The sequence below is a fragment of the Pongo abelii genome, chromosome 1, assembly GCF_028885655.2.
Source record: "Pongo abelii isolate AG06213 chromosome 1, NHGRI_mPonAbe1-v2.0_pri, whole genome shotgun sequence".
Taxonomy (NCBI): domain Eukaryota; kingdom Metazoa; phylum Chordata; class Mammalia; order Primates; family Hominidae; genus Pongo; species Pongo abelii.
Genome location: NC_071985.2, coordinates 222,958,400 through 222,977,933, shown reverse-complemented (window position 1 = coordinate 222,977,933; position 19,534 = coordinate 222,958,400). Strand labels below are relative to the sequence as shown.

Sequence of the window (19,534 nt, the reverse complement as noted above, 5' to 3'; positions counted from 1 at the left end):
GCCACTGCACTCCAGACTGGGTGACAGAGCAAGACTCTATCTGAGAAAAACAAACAAACAAAAAAACAGTCCAGTCGTGTGCCACTTAACAACGTTTGGGTTAACAATGGACCACGTATATGATGGTGGTCCCATAAGATTATAATACAGTATATTTTTACATATCTTTTCTATGTCTATGTTTAGATACACAAACATTTACCACGGTTTTACAGTTGCCTAGAGTATTCATTACAGTAATATGCTGTACAAGTTGTAGCCCAGGAGCAATAGGCTACACCACAGAGCTAGGTGTAGAGTAGGCTATACCATCTGGGTTTATGTAAATACATTCTATGATGTTCACACAAGGACAAATTCTCCTACGGACGCATTTCTCGGAATGTATCCCCATCATTAAGCAATATATGACTGTAATATTGAGCACTGTTTCCAATAAACAGGCCATTCCATTCAGCATAGGCCTGGAAATCATTTTGCTATTACCTAGAGATTTTTGTGACAGTTATATTTAATAGAAAAAGATTTAGTCTGTAATTTGGAAAGCCACATGTATATTTTCATTAAGTTTACATAAGCCAGTGTGCATGGGTAGGCGATTCTTATACAATTCAAGCTAAAGTGTTATTTCTCCTCTGAAGGCTGGAATTTCCTGATTCTTGCTTCTTGTCTATTTATTTCTTCTCTTCCATTGATGTTGGTCCCAAGTCCAGGCACCAGTAGTACACGTAAAATAGGAGAGAAGGGAAAACCACACATCCCTTAGGAAGTTAGGGGTATTGAAAGCTACCAGAACCACATTTAGACAATGAATTAGACTCCTAAAATAGCACATACTATGACTGCATTTACTCTGAGAAATGTTTTCTCCCACGGCTCTTGTGGTCAAATAACAATGAGGCATGCTAGGGCTTGAAGACAGGTGACCAAGGTGATACAACCCTAAAATTAGAGTGGGTCAACAAGAAAAACTAAGGGGATAGCATTTCGGCAGGAAATGGGCTAGAATCAAGAGTATAATTTCTTGGCAAGGCGCCACGGCTCATGTCTGTAATCCCAAGCACTTTGGGAGGCCAAGGCAGGAGAATTGCTTGAGCCCAGGAGTTCAAGACCAGCGTGGGCAACATAGTGAGATCCCATCTCTACAAAAAATAAATTTAAAAAATTAGCCAGGTGTGGAGGTTCATGCCTGTGGTCCTACCTACTTGGGAGGCTCAGGTGAGAGGATTGCTTGAGCTCAGTAGGTCATGGCTGCAGTGAGCTGTGATCGCATTACTGCACTTCAGCCTGGGTGACACAGCAAGACCCTGTCTCAAAAAAAACCCCAAGAGAGTACAATTTTCTTTTCTGGATTTAGCATCCTGAGATTAGAAATCTGACTGTAGAGATTCTAATCCAGTCTTGGAGTATTTTTTTATATTTCTAAAGCTTATACCATTGAGAAATTCAAGCAATAACTTCCAAACTGCAAGCTTTAAACAAATAGTACTTATGCAATGAAGCAAATACTTATACGGTGTGCCCAGGCTGAATGTCACTGGCATATTTTAGCATATTTAATAAAACAACCTTGACTAATCTTAAAAAAGAGAGCAACAACAATAACAAACACCCACATCAAAAGAAGAAATCTAGGGCCCTCTGAGCCTTTGTATCCTGCTGCTAGGTAGCCTTCTGAACTTACAAGGGTAACTTACAAGGGTAATGTGCCAGACTTTGATCAAATTTGGCCTAGTTATTAGTTCCTTTTGAACCACAGACTTTCAATCCAAGATCATTTAAAGCTCTACTGAACAGCAGCCTGTCTGGTCATTAAAAAAGAGAAAAGCTGCTGGGTGCCAGGCTGGAACAATAGAAACTAACAAAATACGGGTGATTTTCCTTCTGTGATTTCTCTCTGGTTCAGTGGTTTTATGTGGCTAATTGTCATGTCCTCACCCAACACGCTCTACTTCTTTCGAGCAGTGTGTTTAACACCTGACCAGCTACATTTCTCCCGTGGTTTGTCTGGGCTGGGTGGCGTGAAGTGAGTCTGTGTGCTAGGGAATAGGGTCTGCTGAGGGCCAGGCTGGCCTTTTGCTTATGTTCCTGGCTCTCAATGGGTCCTGAATGCTTCACTAAGCACAGGCAATGAGCACCACGGTAAAGTGGGAAGAGATGTTCAAGACTGGGTGCCTACACTCAGCAAGTAGAGAGGTAAGACAAGGACATTAAGTATGAACAGGCAACTGGAGCATTATAAATTTTACCTCTACCCTATTTCCAAAACAGATTTGAAGTAGCTTGAGGAGGCTGTAATAATATATAATGGTTTCCACTTATTAGGACTCTGTCCAGGCACTATAGTAGGTGCTTAGACATTAATGCTACTCATCTTGGGAGGCAGAGATTGTTATTCTGATTTTACAAGTCAGGAAGCTGAGGCCCAGGTAGGTCAAATAATCTGTCCAAAACCTCATGGTTAAGGGCGGAGGTGGGGTTCATCTCAGGTCTGATGCCAAACCTTTCCACAGCTGAGGGCTATGATGGAAGAAGGAAAGGACATTTACAGCTGGAGCAATTTAGGAAGGCTTCGTTGAGAAGTTGGACTCTGAGTTGGGCCAGCTTCAGGAGCCAGGGATTGATGCTGCCTGCAAGTGGTGAGGCAGCTTGGTGACCACCTCAGGGACAGAAGCAGGACGATCCCCAAACCCTCCCTGACTCACAAAGCTTTGACGTAGATACTGCACAGTAGCTACATCAAAACTGCCCTTCCTTTGGTCTCTTTTAAGTCTACTTGTGAACTTGTTGGCATCCACACATGAGAATTTGCTTGGCCGTAGAACTGCCTCTCTATTCTGATTGTTCCTGTGTCTGCTGCCTCTGACATTAGAAAACCTGAACTAAATGTCATTGAAATTGGACGTGAGGCAAAGAAATCAGAGATTCGTTGGTGTTGCTTCAAAGGAAAAGATATTTGGCTTTTCTGGAATCACCTGTTCCCTGTTTACCCTGAGATGGGTAATGATGTCTTCCATGGACATCCTCACCTGTGAAGGCAGAAGGTCGGAATGCAGCCAAGCGGGGCAACAAATTAAGGATTGTCATTTGGATCAGCGAGTTCTTGCTATTCCTGCATTTCAGCACCCACTGGCACACCTGAGAGAGGAAGGATAAAGGGTTGGCAGGGGAAAAGTGAGGTGTGGAGCTTAGGAAAAGAGGGAAAGGGCCTCTCACCACTAACCTGATCAAATTTCTCCTCCATCAAGTCTCTGCAACACCGGCTCTCCACCAGGGTGGACTTAGCTGGACTGGGGGAGACCCCAAATCCCATGAGGCCTTGGTGAGAGCTGTACCCCAGCAGCCCCACCAAGGCATTTGACTGCTGGGGCTGTACAGCCTGGAAACTGGTGAAGGGGGTAATGTGACGAGGTTTTGTTCCGAAGCCCATGAGATCTTTGCAGTACTTGTCGTGTACCAGCTGCTGCTGTGTGATTTCTTCCATTTCTTCTCTCAGACGCTACATATATGAGGAGGAAAAAAATCATCTTTACTTATGACTGGCATTCAAACTGGGCACTGTGGATTCTACAGACCATTACATTTGCCTAATCCCGAAACGCAACTACTTCCAAAGTGAAGGGTGGCCACTCTTCATGTTTAGGGTTACAATTTCCCCAGAACCTTGCAAGGGACCTGATTTTATTCTAAGTTAGGCAGAAGAGCACCACCTATTGAACAATAAAGCAGCAGCAGAGGGCTGCCTTGCCAAGGGCTCTCACCTCCCAGGACTCCTCACTTGGTTTGGAAGGGCTGACTTGCATATTGCTGTGACTACTGACCTAGGCCACTGCAATGAGGCTTGCAAAGGTGATGGGAGCTCCCCTGCCAGCATCCTATTAAGGACTGTCTGATCTTTCTTCTCCCTAGAAACCCAGGTAAAAACTTATGCAGGCCGGGCGTGGTGGCTCATGCCTGTAATCCCGGTACTTTGGGAAGCCAAGGTGGGGGGATCACCTGAGGTCAGGAGTTCAAGCCCAGCCTGGCCAACATGGTGAAACCCCGTCTCTACTAAAAATACAAAAAATTAGCCGGGCGTGGTAGCGGGCGCCTGTAGTCCTAGCTACTCCGGGGCTGAGGCAGGAGAATCACTTGAACCCAGCAGGCAGAGGTTGCAGTGAGCCAAGATCGCACCACTGCACTCTAGCCTGGGCGACAAGAGGGAAATTCTGTCTCAAAAAAACAAAAAACAAAAACTTAACCAAGTAATTTTCTCAGAATCCTAGGATTCCACAGGTAGTATGGAATAAGCTGACTGAGAACTCATGTCTATTCCCTTTACAAAGGGCTGCTTAATCACGTATCCTCAGTCAGGCGCAAGGGCTCACGCCTGTAATCCCAGCACTTTGGGAGGACTAGGTGGGCAGATCATGAGGTCAGGAGTTCGAGACCAGTCTGACCAACATGGTGAAAACCCGTTTCTACTAAAAATACAAAAATTAGCTGGGTGTGGTGGCACATGCCTGTAATCCCAGCTACTCGAGAGAAACCCGTTTCTACTAAAAATACAAAAATTAGCTGGGTGTGGTGGCACATGCCTGTAATCCCAGCTACTCGGGAGGCTGAGGCAGGAGAACTGCTTGAACCCAGGAGGCAGAGGTTGCAGTGAGCCGAGATCACACCAACTGTACTCCAGCCTGGGCGACAGAGCAAGACTTGGTTTTGGGGGCCGGGGGAGGGGGGTTGGGGAGTACTCATCCTCCAAGACTCCAAATTGAGAAGAGATACAAGTTTTCCAAACTTCTAAACTTTTCTTGACACACATATTTTCACTTTTCAGGAAATCTTGTCCTCTCCTCTTGTCAAAGTCACCAATGAGTCTTAAGCTGCTAAATCCAATGGTCAATTCTTAATCCTCATCTTATTTGACTTATCTGCAGCGTTTCATCCAACTGGTACTTCCATCTCCTTGATGCCCTTTCTTCACCTGGCTTCTCAGACTCTAAACTCTACTGGCTCTCCTCTTCCCTCCCTGGCTGTTCCTTCCCCATCTGCCTTGGTCCTCTTCATCTCCTGACCTCAGGTTCACAGACTCCATCTCTTCTTCAACTGTACTAGTTCCCCTGTGCTTCTCACCCAGTCTCATGATGAAATAACATCTATACGCTGACAATGCACAAATCCATCCCCCTTACCCAGCTCTCTCCCCAGAACTATTCAGTATCTCCACTCAGGTGCCCAACAGGTCTCTAAGTTAACAGGTTCAAAACCAAACTCCCAGCCTTCTCCCCCAAGCCTGCTCCTCCCATTTCAGTCTTCCCACTGCAGTGATTGGCAACTTTTTTCATCCTCCTAATACTCAGGCCAAACACTTTGACACTTCTTTCTCTCCATCTACCTCCAAACCATCAGCAAATCCCAAATTCAGAATCCAGTTGCTTCTTGCAACTCCATAGCTTCCACTGTGGTCTGAGCCACAAATATCCCCAACTAAGACTGTGGCAATTCCCTCCTAACTGGATTCCTGGCTTTAGTCCTTAACCCTCTAACAATCCATTCTCAACACAATGGCAAGAGTGATCCTTTTGAAATATGAGTTAAATGTCACTCCACTGCTCAAAGCCCATTTATAGCTTCCCGCTTCCCACACAAAGGCCCTATGTGATATGCCCCTCCTTCCCTTAGGTGTTCCTCTGACCCCGTATCCCCACACCTCTCCTCACTCTGCTCAGCCATGGTAGGGGAGCTGCTACTGCAGTATTTGCTGCTCCTCTAATACACCAGCATGCTCCTGCCTCAGGGCCCACTGCCTAGAATGCTCTTCCCCAGATACCTGTAGGGCTTTTTTCTAACCTCCTTCATGGCTGTGCTCAAATGGCACCATGTTTTAAAATGTAATCCTTAATCCAGGTGAGCATTCTCTATTCCCCTTCCTTGCCCTACTTTTCTCCATAGCTCTTATAACCATATGATATATAATAGGTTTTTAGGTTTTTACTTGTATATTATCTATCTTCCCTTATAAGAATGGAATCTATTTTGTTCTCTGCTGGATTATTCTAGCTCTTAGGACACAGTGAGCTGGCATATACTAGGTGCTCAATTAATATGTGTTGAATGAATGAATAAATTATGAAAATTTAATACCTTATATTTAGATAGTTTCTTTTTTTTTTTTTTGGTGACGAGGTCTCACTATGTTGCCCAGGCTGGTCTCAAACTCCTGAGCTCAAGTGATTCTCCCACCTCGGCCTCCCAGAATGCTTGGATTACAGGCATGAGCCACCATGCCCAGCCTTGGATAGTTTCTTATAATTTACAAACCACCTTCACAAGAACTATTTCAATGAAATCTGACAACCACTCTATGATCTAGGTGATACTGTCCTGTTTTAATGGGAGGAAACAAAGATCTCAGAGCTGCCTAGATTACAGTGGAAAACATCATGTTAAACTCAGGAGGTAAAATCTGAAGGTTACCATTTATAGAACGCCCACTATGTATCAGGTGCTGTGCTGGACACTTCACATACATAGTCATCCCCTTAGTATCCATGGGGGTTGGTTCCATGACCCACTGCCATACCAAAATCTGCAGATGCTCAAGTCCCTCCGATAAAGTACCACAATATTTGCATATAACCTATGTATATAGCCTCCCACATACCTTAAATCATCTCTATGTTAGTTATAATACCTTATACAAAGTAAATGCTATGTAAATATTTGTTGCACTGTATTTTTTAAAATTTGTATTATCTTTAAATTGTTTTATTGTTTTTTCCTTGATTTTTTTTTCTTTTTAAAAAGTTAAAAAAATTTTTTTGTAGAGACACGGTCTCACCGTCTTTTGCCCAGGCTGGTCACGAACTCCTGGGATCAAGTGATCTTCCCACTTCAGCCTCCCAAAGTGCTGAAATTGCAGGTGTGGGCCACTGCACCCGGCCCTGGGTATTTGTGAACCATGACTAGTTGAATCCCGATGTAGAATTCATGGATATAGAGGGCCAACGTCATTTAGAAACCGCACAAGAGCCCAATGAGGTAGGTAAGAGCCCCTGTCCAAAGGGAAAAAAATGAGGCTAAACAGGTAACTTGCCTGAGTCACACAGTCAACAGAGCAGTGGGGATCTGAAGCCAGACTCCTCCTGCTTCTGCACACTGCTGCATGCGCTGCTCCCACATCTGGGCACGGCTATTATCTAACAAGCACTGTGTCTATTATAAGCAGGAATCCCCAGGGTAAAATTTCACAGCTCATTTTCTACAGCCAGTCTCACAGATGGAGCTTTACCTCCCAAATATATCCTGAATCAACTACTCAGTATCTGTGCCACCACTCCTAGTCAAAGCCACCACTGTCACTCACCCAGACTACTGGCAGACATGAGAATGCAACCTCCAACTACAAGGCGCATAACCAAGGGCCCCAGCTGCTGCTCTGAAACCCATCACTAAGTTTGTGCCAACGTCACCCATTGCTCCCAGCCAATGACAGAACACAGTAGGGATGCTAAGGCTATCCTGCTCTTGGGAGACACAGACCTCTCCAACGGCCAACTTTGGCTTGAGGACCCCGCAGTGGCCCTGCAGAGTAGGCTAGAACACTTCTATCCATATTTTACCCTCTTGCTTACTCAGGGTCAGATGTGCATTGTGGTCCGATGGTTCTCCCAGCTCCCTCCCCATATTCTCTTGAAGGCTGTTTCCCTAATAAAATCCATGCACTTTTAAATCCACCTTCTCAAGCCAACACGTCTCCTAATTGGTCTCCCTGCTTTCATTCCTGCCTTTCCCCACATTTTTTCCTATAAGCAGTCAGTGATTGTTAGAAATGCATGACATCACATTATTCGCCTGTGTGCACACTTCCAATGTTTACCCCTGCGAAAGCTCGTGTTTACTGTGAACTGTGGGCCTATTAATTTGGCCCCTCCTTCCCTCTCCCTTGCTCCCGGTACACCAGCCATACTTCCCTTCCTTCTGTTTCATCAATGTCTCACACTCTTCCGCCTCAAAGCCTCAGCCTGGAACACAGTCACCTGGCCTACTGCAAGGTAGCTCCTTCGTGTCACGTGGACCCCCTCAAATAACACCACCTCAGGGAGGGCCTTCCTTGACCCTCCACTCACCCCCTCCCTGTCACTCTCTATCCTATTCTGGTTTGACTTTCTTCATAGAACTTGCTGCTATCTGAAATTATCTTATTTACTTATTTATTAAGTTTCCTGCCACAAAATGTCAGCTCCCTGAGGACATGGATCTCGCCTTGCCTCGCTCACAGAATGGTACACAGGGAGCCTGGACTCCCCTCTGCCGTGGCTTCTCACCTCTCCCTCCATGCTGCTGATTCGGACCAGCTCGTTAAGGATCAGCAAGGCTCCATGGATCCGATCATCCCGATTCATGCCCTTCTCTTTGGCCAAGGTCTCATCAAATCCCTTCTCTGCTTCTTCAAATGTGTGCTATGTAGAGACAGGGTGCCTTCATTAGAGACAGAGTACAAACCCAGAAAGAATATAGGCCCATCCCATCTACACTGGGGGTTCTGAGGCACTACCACGCCTGCTCAGTGCCTTGTGCCAGTTATCAACAAAACTAACTGATCGATGTCTTTTATTTAATTCAGCTTCAATTTTTTTTTTTTTTTTTTGAGACGGAGTCTTGCTCTGTTGCCCAGGCTGGAGTGCAGTGGCGCAATCTCGGCTCTCCACAACCTCCACCTCCTGGGTTCAAGTGATTCTCCTGCCTCAGCCCTCTGAGTAGCTGAGATTACAGGCACACACTACCACGCCTGGCTAATTTTTGTATTTTTAGTAGAGACAGGGCTTCACCATGTTAACCAGGCTGGTCTCAAGCTCCTGACCTCAAGTGATCCACCCGCCTCAGCCTCCCAGAGTGCTGTGATTACAGGTGTGAGCCACCACGCCTGGCCCCAGCTTCAATTCTCATAATAAGCCTTTGAGGAAGATACCATCTTCATCCCTATTTAATAGCTAAAAACACAGGCTCAAAGAATTTAAGTGACTTGTCCAAGATCACACAGCAAAGGCAAGACTGGAACCCAGGTCTCCCAATCCCATGTTCAGAGCTCTTTTTCTAATGTAAGACTCACTGATAAGTTCCCTCTGCAGCAGTAATCAGCACAGGCCTCATGATACTAGAGCAGAGAGAACTGGCACTTTCTAAATTAGTATCATTTGTATCTCACTGATTTTGAGACATCTATTTTTCCATATTTTAACATCTCTGAAAAGAGATGTCTTTTTGGTTTTTTTGAGACAGAGTCTCACTCTGTTGCCAAGTCTGGAGTGCAGTGGCATGATCACGACTCACTGAAGCCTTGATCTCTTGGGCTCAAGCAGTTCTCCCACCTCAGCCTCCCAAATAGCTGGGACCACAGGCGTGTAACACCAGGCCCAGCTAATTTTTTTATTTTTTGTAGGGACGGGGTCCCACATGCTGCCCAGGCTGGTCTCAAACTCCTGAGCTCAAGCAATCCTCCTGCCTTGGCCTCCCAAATGTTCGGATTATAGGCATGAGCATCCAGCTGAGATGTCTTATAATTAATTATTAATAAGAAGGTACAAAGTCGGCCGGGCACAGTGGCTCATGCCTGTAATCCCAGCACTTTGGGAGGTCAAGGCAGGTGGATCATGAGGTCAAGAGATCAAGACCATCCTGGCCAATATGGTGAAACCCTGTCTCTACTAAAAATACAAAAACTGGCTGGGCATGATGGCACATGCCTGTAGTCCCAGCTACTCATGAGGCTGAGGCAGGAGAATCACTTGAACCCAGGAGGCAGAGGTTGCAGTGAGCCAAAATCATACCACTTAACTCCAGCCTGGTGACAGAGCAAGACTCCATCTCCAAAAAAAAAAAAAGAAGGTATCAAGTCACAGTTTAATTGGCATATTTGCATTCTTAGTCATACATAAAATAATGTATAGAATAATGGTGTGGCTATCAATAGATGTTTGCCTTAATAAAATGCAATAAAGTAACTACTGATTCATACTGAGCATAAAAATTCATTGGAGGCCGGGCGCAGTAGCTCATGTCTGTAATTCCAGCACTTTAGGGGGCCAAGGCAGGTGGATCACCTGAGGTCAGGAATTCGAGACTAGCCTGGCCAACATGGCAAAACCCTGTCTCTATTACAAAAATTAGCTGGGCATGGTGGCACACGTCTGTAGTCCTAGTTACTCGGGAGGCTAAGGTGGGAGAAAATCGCTTGAACCCAAGAGGCGGAGGTTGCAGTGAGCCGAGATTGCGCCACTGCACTCCAGCCTGGGCGATAAAGCAAGACTCCATCTCAAAAAAAAAAAAAAAATTCATTTGAGACCAAACCAAAACGTGATTCTTGCTCCATGGCAAGGGCCTGTCGCTGCCCTTTAGGCCAGGTGATTCTCTACGTAGATGTGCTTTGCTAGTGGTGGGAATGGAGCCATCTCCTCACCCTGTACCACTGAGGCTTCTGCATCTCCTTCGGCTCACGCTGGGTGGTGAGAATCAGACAGGCACGAAGGGCGGCTACAGCTCCCTCACGGATAGCCTGTTTGGGGTCCCACACGGCCACAAAAATGTTGTCAAAGAAGGGCTGCACTTGCTGGAAGAAGAAGGTAGGGACGCTGATGGCCAGCTCACGGAGAACCAGGACCTTGAGAAAAAAGCAAACCGAGAACTCTCGTTGGTACCAGAGTTTTGTTCTCTCAGGAGTACAGTCTCTTGTCATCTTAGAGCCATACACACTAGGAACAGAGAAGGCTTGCTCACTCTTCTAGCTAGGAAATTCTGGGGACAGAGGAAGGAAAGCAAAATTGATTAAACATCTCAGTGCTCATTATCCTAGGTTGTTTACAAACAGAGAATGCTTGTAATGTTTGAACATAGCTCTGGAAGTGCAGATGTGTTTTATGCTTTCTTTACGACTATACTAATAGCCTAGAACTCTACCTGGAATACAGTAGGTATGTAGTAAATATTTACTGAATGGATAATCCTGTTTAATGTTTAATCTTATTATTATTTTTATTTGACAGAGAAGAAACTGAAGGTCAGAAGCTGCCCTAGGTTACAGAGTTAGGTAGGAAGTTGCAAAGCCAAGACTTGAGCCAGGGTCCAAGTGTGTGTCCTTCTCCTGGTACCGTGCCCCCTCCTCACAGTACTGCCTCCTCTGAAGGGCAGCAGACTGGAAAGCATGCGGCTGATGCTTCTGATCCCCACCACACCACTGCTAGATTCTCTCTTAAGGACGGACTCTACCCCATCTCACAGCCTGGAATCCTAGCTCTTCTAATCAGCTTTTTAAAGGAATGAGCCTCAGAAGGAAGCAAAAGACCCCCCCATGACACCATCGTTCCCCAAGCCTGGCTGTGCTCCTCCCTGTAGACACTCACAGCTGCATGTCTCCGGCCCTCATTGCGGTCAGCACCCAGCCATTCCAGGGCTCGCTTCACCTCAAATTCCACGTACTCAGCAGTAAAAGTGTCCCCTGCCATGGCAAGACGGCCAATGGCCTTGGATGCCATTTCCATGACAACTGGGTCATTGGAGGGGAGGAGGTTCCGAAGATAGTTGGCAAATCTGCCAATTCGGGTGGCATTCCCACCTTCCACTCCTATGAGGCTAGCTGGAAAAGAGAGGAAGGCAAAAGATGATGATGGGGCATATACTGGCCAGGAAAGTACACAGACTTCAACTAAAAGCTGGTGAGTGCCGGCCAGGCGCGGTGGCTCAAGTCTGTAATCCTAGCACTTTGGGAGGCCGAGGCAGGCGGATTGCCTGAGCTCAGGAGTTCAAGACCAGCCTGGGCAACATGGTGAAACTCCGTCTCTACTAAAATACAAAAAAAAAAAAAAAAATTAGCCAGGCGTGGCGGCACGCGCCTGTAGTCCCAGCTACTCGGGAAGCTGAGGCAGGAGAACTGCTTGAACCTGGGAGGCAGAGGTTGCAGTAAGCCGAGATCACACCATTGCACTCCAGCCTGGGTGACAGTGAGAGACTCTGTCTCAGGGAAAAAAAAAAAAAAAAAAAAAGCTGGCGAGTGATCCCTCCATTCTACTTTGAGTACATTTCTAGATGGCAAGGACAGAGACAATTTCATTTTAACCCAGATATTTAATACTTGTGCCAGAAATATTTACATAAAGCAAAATAATCTCATGCTAGCATAATTTTCTCCCCTACCCCCCAAAAAAGGGAAAACAACTGGGACTGGATAATAATTCACAGGATTGATGACCAGTCCTTATAAGTTAAAAATGACCTGCCTGGCCGGTTGTGGTGGCTCACACCTGTAATCCCAGCACTCTGGGAGGCCGAGGTGGGCAGATCACTTGAGGTCAGGAGTTCGAGACCAGCCTGGCCAACATGGTGAAATCCTGTCTCTACTGAAAATACAAACATTAGCCGGGCACGGTGGCAGATGCCTGTAATCCCAGCTACTTGGGAGGCTGAGGCACGAGAATCGCTTGAACCCAGGAGGCAGAGGTTGCAGTGAGCCAAGAATGCACCACTGAACTCCAGCCCCGGCAACAGAGTGAGACTCCATCTCAAAAAAAAAAAAAGACCTGCCTTTTATTAACTCTACCGATTCCACTTTTCCATTCATGAGCCCCACTATGAGAAACCCTGCTCTACTGAGGAAGCAGAGCCCACAAAAGGCAATATGAAGGAGTGGAAAGAAAGCTGGCTTCTAGTCTCAGCTCTGGTAAACTGTCTGAAAAGTCACTCGATGGTTCCGAGACTCCAATTCCACATCTAAAAATACATTTTTCCTGTGGCCCAGGACTGCTGCTAGAATCAAAAGCCACGGGCTTCTTAAATTTCATTAAGCAAATATGAACTTGTAACCAGTAAGTGGCAGACACAGGGTGCAGTGGGCACAAAGGTGAGTGTGTTGTTTTTGTGACCGGAGACTCTGTCCTTACCTATGGCCAAGATGCCACCTTTCCTCTCATTGGCATCTGAGCTGGAAACCAATTCAAAAATGTGATGGTTCAGTTGGTCATAGAAGCGAGTAGACTCCTCTTGACTCATCTGCAAAAGGAGATATAATCAGAACAATTTCTAATAATTCTCTGACTGTGGTGGTGGGAGTGGGCTGACATCTAAAGATTAGATCCTGAGAGGCAGGCGGTATAGTTCAAACCAAAGAAGACAAGCTACCGCCCATTTCTATAGGATTACACTGCAGAGCACCTGAACTTGCAATCATCTGATTATTTAACAAATATTTATTGGGTATCTACTCTGTGGCAGAAAATGTCCTGTCCTAGGTTCTTTCTAGTACCAGGGATACAAGGAGAAACAAGATACTGTCTCTGACCTCAAGTCTGGTCTCTATTTAGAAAGCCCCTAGCTCTCAACTCTCCAAACCCATCCCAATCACTGTTATCAGACAGAAAGCATATGAGGGTGTGATATGTGGTAAGGAAAAATTAAAAAGTTAAAAGAAACAGCTAAGTCTATTCTGGCCCCTAAAATGTGACCACAAACAAGAAAAATGCTACAAAAATGTGCAACTGCTGCAAAAGAACCTGCATGTTTTATGGATGTGAGAGGTTGGGTGCCTTTCTAAAATAACCTCTGTTTTCCAAATCCTCACCTAGCTGTCCAAAAAAAAAATGTAAACCAGTGATAGTACATTTAGCCCAAACATCCCACAATGACTGGCCCGAGATCCCAGAAGCACCTCTCGGAGTTCCATGGTGACATAGTGCTGGAGCTCCTTGGCGGCTTTGGCCCTGGTCTCCTCATTCCGGCTCTTTAGGCCACTGGCAAACTGCTGCAGGACGCTCACATTGCTAGATGTGGTGGCAGCGGTGGTGGCGGCGGCAGGTCCAGTTCCAAGCATCTTGCCCTGAGGTTCTTTAGAGAGAAGTTTCCTTTAATATTCTGGATAAGAAAGTATGATGATACATTTACTTATGGCCCTGGTCACCCAACACGGATCTCCCCCTAGCCCTTGTCAGGCAGGGGATTCTAAAAAGGTTGAGAGATCTTATTGAGAACATTTAGAAAGCCTAGATTCATTAAACAATGACTGATGTTTAAAAGAGGCAGTGTAGTAGGGAGGTTAAATTGTGGGCTATCGGCCTAGTCTACTTGGGTTTGAATCCTTGGGTTATATATCTTGAGCAGTTTGGGAGGCTGAGCCTGGAGGACCACCTGAGGTCAGGAATCCGAGACCAGCCTGGCCAACATGGTGAAACCCCATCTCTAAGAAAAATACAAAAATTAGCTGGGCGTGGTGGCATGTGTCACCTGGGAGGCTGAGGCAGGAGAATCGTTTGAACCTGGGAGGTGGAGGTTGCAGTAAGCCGAGATCCTGCCACTGCATTGTCTCAAAACAAAAACAAACGAAAACAAAAACAAGGTTATATACCTCGAGAAAGACACTCAAAATGTCTGTTTCTTCAACTACAATAGGAAGATAATAGTACCTAGTTCATGGGTTGATATGAGAACTAAATGACTTAATATATGTCAAAAAGTGTTTAAAACAGTACAGGGCATATACTAAGTTCTTAATAATTGTTAGCTATTATTATTACTACTACTACTATGTACATGACAATGTGCCAGGTAACAAATGCCGGGAGGTAGGGAAAGAATTAAAAATGACTAAGACTGCCCCTTTCCTCAAGTTCAGTCTAAAAAGAGAGATTATTATTCTACACCAGCACTGTCTAATGGAAATATAGGCCAGGCACAGTGGCTCACGCCTGTAATCCCAGCACTTTGGGAGCCCAAGGCAGGCAGATCACCTGAGGTCAGGAGTTTGAGACCAGCCTGGGCAATATGGTGAAACCCCATCTCTACTGAAAATACAAAATTAGCCAGGCGTGGCAGTTGTGTGCCTGTAATCCCAGCTACTTGGGAGGCTGAGGCAGGAGAATCACTTGAACCCAGGAGGCGGAGGTTGCAGTGAGCTGAGATTGGGACATTGCACTGCAGCCTGGGCAACAAGAGCAAAATTCCATCTCAATTAAAAAAAAAAAAAAAAAAGGAAATACAATGATCCACAAGTGTAATTTTAAGGCTGCTCGTAGCCATATTTTAAAAGGTAAAAAGAAACAGGTGAAATTAATTATTTAAACCAATATATCCAAAATATCATTTCAACATGTTATCAATATTTAAAAAATTGACATAGTGTCCATTCTTTTTTTTTAGCGAGTCTTCAAACTCTAACGTGCATTTTACACTTACAACAATGTCAATTTGGACTAGTCACTTTTTTTTTTTTTTTTTTTTGAGACAGAGTCTCGCTCTGTCACCCAGGCTGGAGTGCAGTGGCATGATCTCGGCTCACTGCAACATCCACCTCCCGGGTTCAAATGATTCTCCTGCCTCAGCTTCCCGAGTTGCTGGGACTACAGATATGCAGCACCACGCCTGGCTAATTTTTGTGTATTTTTAGTAGAAATGGGGTTTCATTATGCTGGCCAGGCTGGTCTCAAATTCCTGACCTCAGGTAATCCGCCCACCTTGGCCTCCCAAAGTGCTGGGATTACAGGTGTGAGCCATCATGCCCGGCCTGGACTAGTCACATTTCAAGTGCTCTACAGCCACATGTGGCTGGTGGTTCCTGTACTGAACAATGCAGTTCTACAGGAGACTAGCACTTCAAATGTAAGCTAAAAGAAACCAGTTAGTTCCTGGCCGGGCGCGGTGGCTCACGCCTGTAATCCCAGCACTTTGAGAGGCCGAGGCGGGCGGATCACGAGTTCAGGAAATCGAGACCACCCTGGCCAACACGGTGAAACCCCGCCTCTACTAAAAATACAAAAAAAAAAAAAAAAAATTAGCCGTATGGTGGCGGGCGCCTGTAGTCCCAGCTACTTTGGAGGCTGAGGCAGGAGAATGGCGGGAACCCGGGAGGCGGAGCTTGCAGTTGAGCAAAGATCGCGCCACTGCAGTCCAGCCTGGGCGACAGAGCGAGACTCCGTCTCAAACAAAACAAAAGAAAATAAAACAAAACAAAACAAAAAAAACACCAATTAGTTCCTGAGATCATTCCCTCATTCCTCAATTACGCCCACACTGCCATGGGTGTAACATACACCTATCCCAAGTATGTTCAGCTTATGCTACAAAACCAATTTCTCAAAATTCTTATTTTTAAACGAATTTGTAAGGCACAGAGGAAAAACCAGGGAATAACTAGTTTTGAAAAGCTTTCAAATACTCCACTGCTAATAAGAAGACTGCAGAAAGAAATGTCGTCCTTTAGGGGAGAAGAAACTTAAGAATCCCTACTAAGAAAACTACTCCAGCTTATGTGTATGTGTGTGCTTACGAAAGGGGGGAAGGAGGCTGGCAAGGGATTTCTCTTCTCAGGAAAGAATCAGTGTATCTTTATATGATCTGAGGCCCACAGGCCATCTGCTCTAGACTGAATTCAATTAAACTTAAGAATATCTGAAGTCAAATATCCTAAGGGTGTTGATAGGGCTTAAGAAAGTTAAAATTGGATGGGGGAAACAGGGATGGGGCTGGGGGAGAGGGAGAGAAGATGTACCCCAACGATGTAACCGAGCTCAGTTTCGGGGACTGGGTCTCTGAGAGGTGTCCACAGTGGAGGACAAGGGGCTGACACGGACGCTGGTGTTCCCTGGGGCAGAGATACACAATTTTTGTACGTGGCTCAGAAGAAAGGGTGGCTGTAACGGGCAAAAGACCCAAAGGGCAGTACCAGAGCTGATGGGCCGGCCTTCGGGCGGACGTACCGCGGGCCGAAGGGTCCAGGGGTCTCTTGGGGGTCCGGGGAGGTGGGCGTTGCCTCGAGGGGTGGGAGTCAAGGCCTCAGACGGTGCCCAGGTCGTGGGGCCGGCAATGTGGGGACCCCACGTCCCAGACGGGCGGCTTCCCCTGGCCCCCCCCACGGGCAGGCTGGCCGTGGGTCTGGACACTATGCCGCCTTAGAAGGGTCGTGCCAGGCCCTAGACTCACCGCGCGGCTTCGACCAAGGCCTCAGTTGCCGCCGCCAGCACCGGTACCGCCGCTTCAGGCCCCCTGCCCCACCGCCCGCCTTCCCCGCTGTCCTCTAAGCCGGGAGCGAGGGAAGGAGGGGTCCCAGACCTGAGGACCAATCGACAGGTATAGGAAGAAGATGGACTGAAAAACAGGCCAATAGTAATGAAGAAGAAGTGAAGCTTCAGGACCCGGCTTCTCCAGGGGGCGGGGACTATTCAAATAGACAAACCACGCGGCCAGTGGCAGGTGACAACAGGCTTGGGTCCACTCGGGAGAACCAATCGGTCGTCAGTTGACCTCAGTCACTTCCACTCATACATCCGGTGCGGCGCTGCTAGGATTCCCTTCTGCATCCGGGCTGTGAACTCAAGGAGTCCGCTGTCTGGGTACCTCCGGATCGCACCGAGAGCTGCCAGCAGAGGTTCGAGACCCCTCCCGGTGTAATTCTGAGAGGAGAATGTGAGCTATGCCGGTGCCCAGGAATTACCGCATCAAAAGACGTTTCGGGCTAGCGCTCTTTATGGATCCTGTGATTTCTCTTTTGTTACAATTAATAAGCATTTGAAAATGTTTTTAATTAGATTGTCTCACTTTCCCAAAAGTATCCACCTCAAGATCACTCCAGAGAAACCATAGCCAAGTTTTAACCAAAAGAGCTAGTCATAAATAAAAATTTTCAAAGCGACATTATTTTTTTAAAATCCTTTCAAAAAATCAATAGCTGGCGCGGCGCGGTGGCTCACGCCCGTAATTCCCGCACTTTGGGAGACCGAGGCAGGCGGATCACCTTAGGTCAGGAGTCGAGACCAGCTTGGCCAACATGGTGAAATTCCCCCACCCGCACCCCCCGTCTCTACTGAAAATACAAAAATTAGCTGGGCATGGTGGCGCACGCCTGTAATCCCAGGTACTCGGGAGGCTGAGGCACGAGTATGGCCTGAACCCGGGAGGTGAAGGTTGCATGCGCCGAGATCGTGCCACTGCACTCCAGCCTGGGCAACACAGCAAGCTCCATCTCAATACATACATACATACATACATACTCCAGCCTGGGCAACAGAGCAAGCTCTGTCTCAATACATACATACATACCTACATACATACATACATACATACATACATACATACATACTCCAGCCTGGGCAACAGAGCAAGCTCTGTCTCAATACATACATACATACATACATACACACACACACACACACACACACACACACACACACACACACAAGAAAATAAATAAATAGCTGCTGGTCACAGTGGCCCACGCCTGTAATCCCAGCACTTTGGGAGGCCGAAGCAGGAGGATCGCTTGAGGCCAGGAGTTCCAGACCAGCCTGGGCAACATAGCGAGATGATGTCTCTACAAATTAAAAAAAAAAAAAATCAATAGCAAAAGTGGATTTGACTACATTTTTTTTAAATCACAGTGCTATTTGTCATAGTAAACACTGAAAATTCCTAAATATTTCAAAGTAGGAGTCCAATAAAATATGATGCATTCGGCCGGGCACGGTGGCTCACACCTGTAATCCCAGCACTTTGGGAGGCCGAGGCGGGCGGATCATGAGGTCAGGAGTTTGAGACCAGCTTGACCAACATAGTGAAACCCCGTCTTTACTAAAAATACAGAAAAAAACCCCAAAAAACAAAAAAATAGCTAGGCATGGTGGCAGGTGCCTGTAATCCTAGCTACTCAGGAGGCTGAGATAGGAGAATCGCTTGAAGCCAGCAGGCGGAGGTTGCAGTGAGCCGAGATTGGATTGTGCCACTGCACTCCAGCGTGGGTGACAGTGTGAGACTCCATCTCAAAAAAAATAATAATAATGCATTCATAATAAGAAAAATACGTAGCCATTAATAATTATAATTTAGAGCCTAGCATGGTGGCTCATCCCTGTAATCCCAGCACTTTCGGAGGCCGAGGCAGGATTGCTTGAGGCCAGGAGTTCCAGACCAGCCTGAGCAACATAGTGAGACCCTCGTCTCTACAAAAGAAATTTAAAAATTAGCTGTGCGTGGTAGCACATGCCTGTAGTCCCAGCTACTCGGAAGGCTGAGGCAGGAGAATCACTTGAGTCTATGACTTCAAGGTTGCAGTCATCTGTGATCGCCACTGCACTGCAGCCTGGGCAGCAGAGAAAGATCCTGTCTCAAATAATAATAATAATAACAATAAATAGTGGTAATTAGATGAATATTTGCTAAGAAGGAAAAGGTTCACAACTAGTTCAAAAATTACAAGTTATGCAACAATGTAAGTATAATATAACCATTTACAAAAATATTTATGCATTTCTTATATGTCTATGTTTACATGGGGGAAATGTGCACAACTAAGATGCAATTTGGGAAAGACACACTTTTTTTCTTTATACATTATCAATTACTTATATAATAAAAACAAGTGAAAGTAGAAGAAATGAGTTTTCAGAAGGCCTAAACTGCCAAATTAAAGATGGCTGGACTGGGTGCAGTGGCTCACATCTGTAATCCCAGCACTTTGGGAGGCCAAAGCAGGAAGATTGCATGAGCCCAGGCGTTTGAGACCAGCCTGGGCAACATAGTG

At 46.1% G+C, this 19,534-nt stretch overlaps 1 protein-coding gene across 2 annotated transcripts in view; it reads right to left on the bottom strand.

Moving 5' to 3' along the window:
* The window catches only part of MTOR (mechanistic target of rapamycin kinase), a 156,527-nt gene extending 139,457 nt beyond the window's left edge, over positions 1-17,070 (bottom strand). The window contains exons 1-8 of one of the 2 annotated variants that reach the window (XM_024253096.2): positions 16,942-17,070; positions 13,679-13,854; positions 12,915-13,023; positions 11,382-11,614; positions 10,442-10,642; positions 8,310-8,444; positions 3,224-3,499; positions 3,030-3,138 (exon numbers count right to left, since the gene is read on the bottom strand). In XM_024253096.2, coding sequence (XP_024108864.1) covers positions 3,030-3,138; positions 3,224-3,499; positions 8,310-8,444; positions 10,442-10,642; positions 11,382-11,614; positions 12,915-13,023; positions 13,679-13,840 — 1,225 coding nt within the window. In that variant the 5' untranslated portion in view covers positions 13,841-13,854; positions 16,942-17,070. Of the gene's footprint in view, positions 1-3,029; positions 3,139-3,223; positions 3,500-8,309; positions 8,445-10,441; positions 10,643-11,381; positions 11,615-12,914; positions 13,024-13,678; positions 13,882-16,941 lie in introns of both variants that reach the window. The other variant, XM_024253104.2, reaches the window with a different exon arrangement.
* Positions 17,071-19,534: the final 2,464 nt, after the last annotated feature.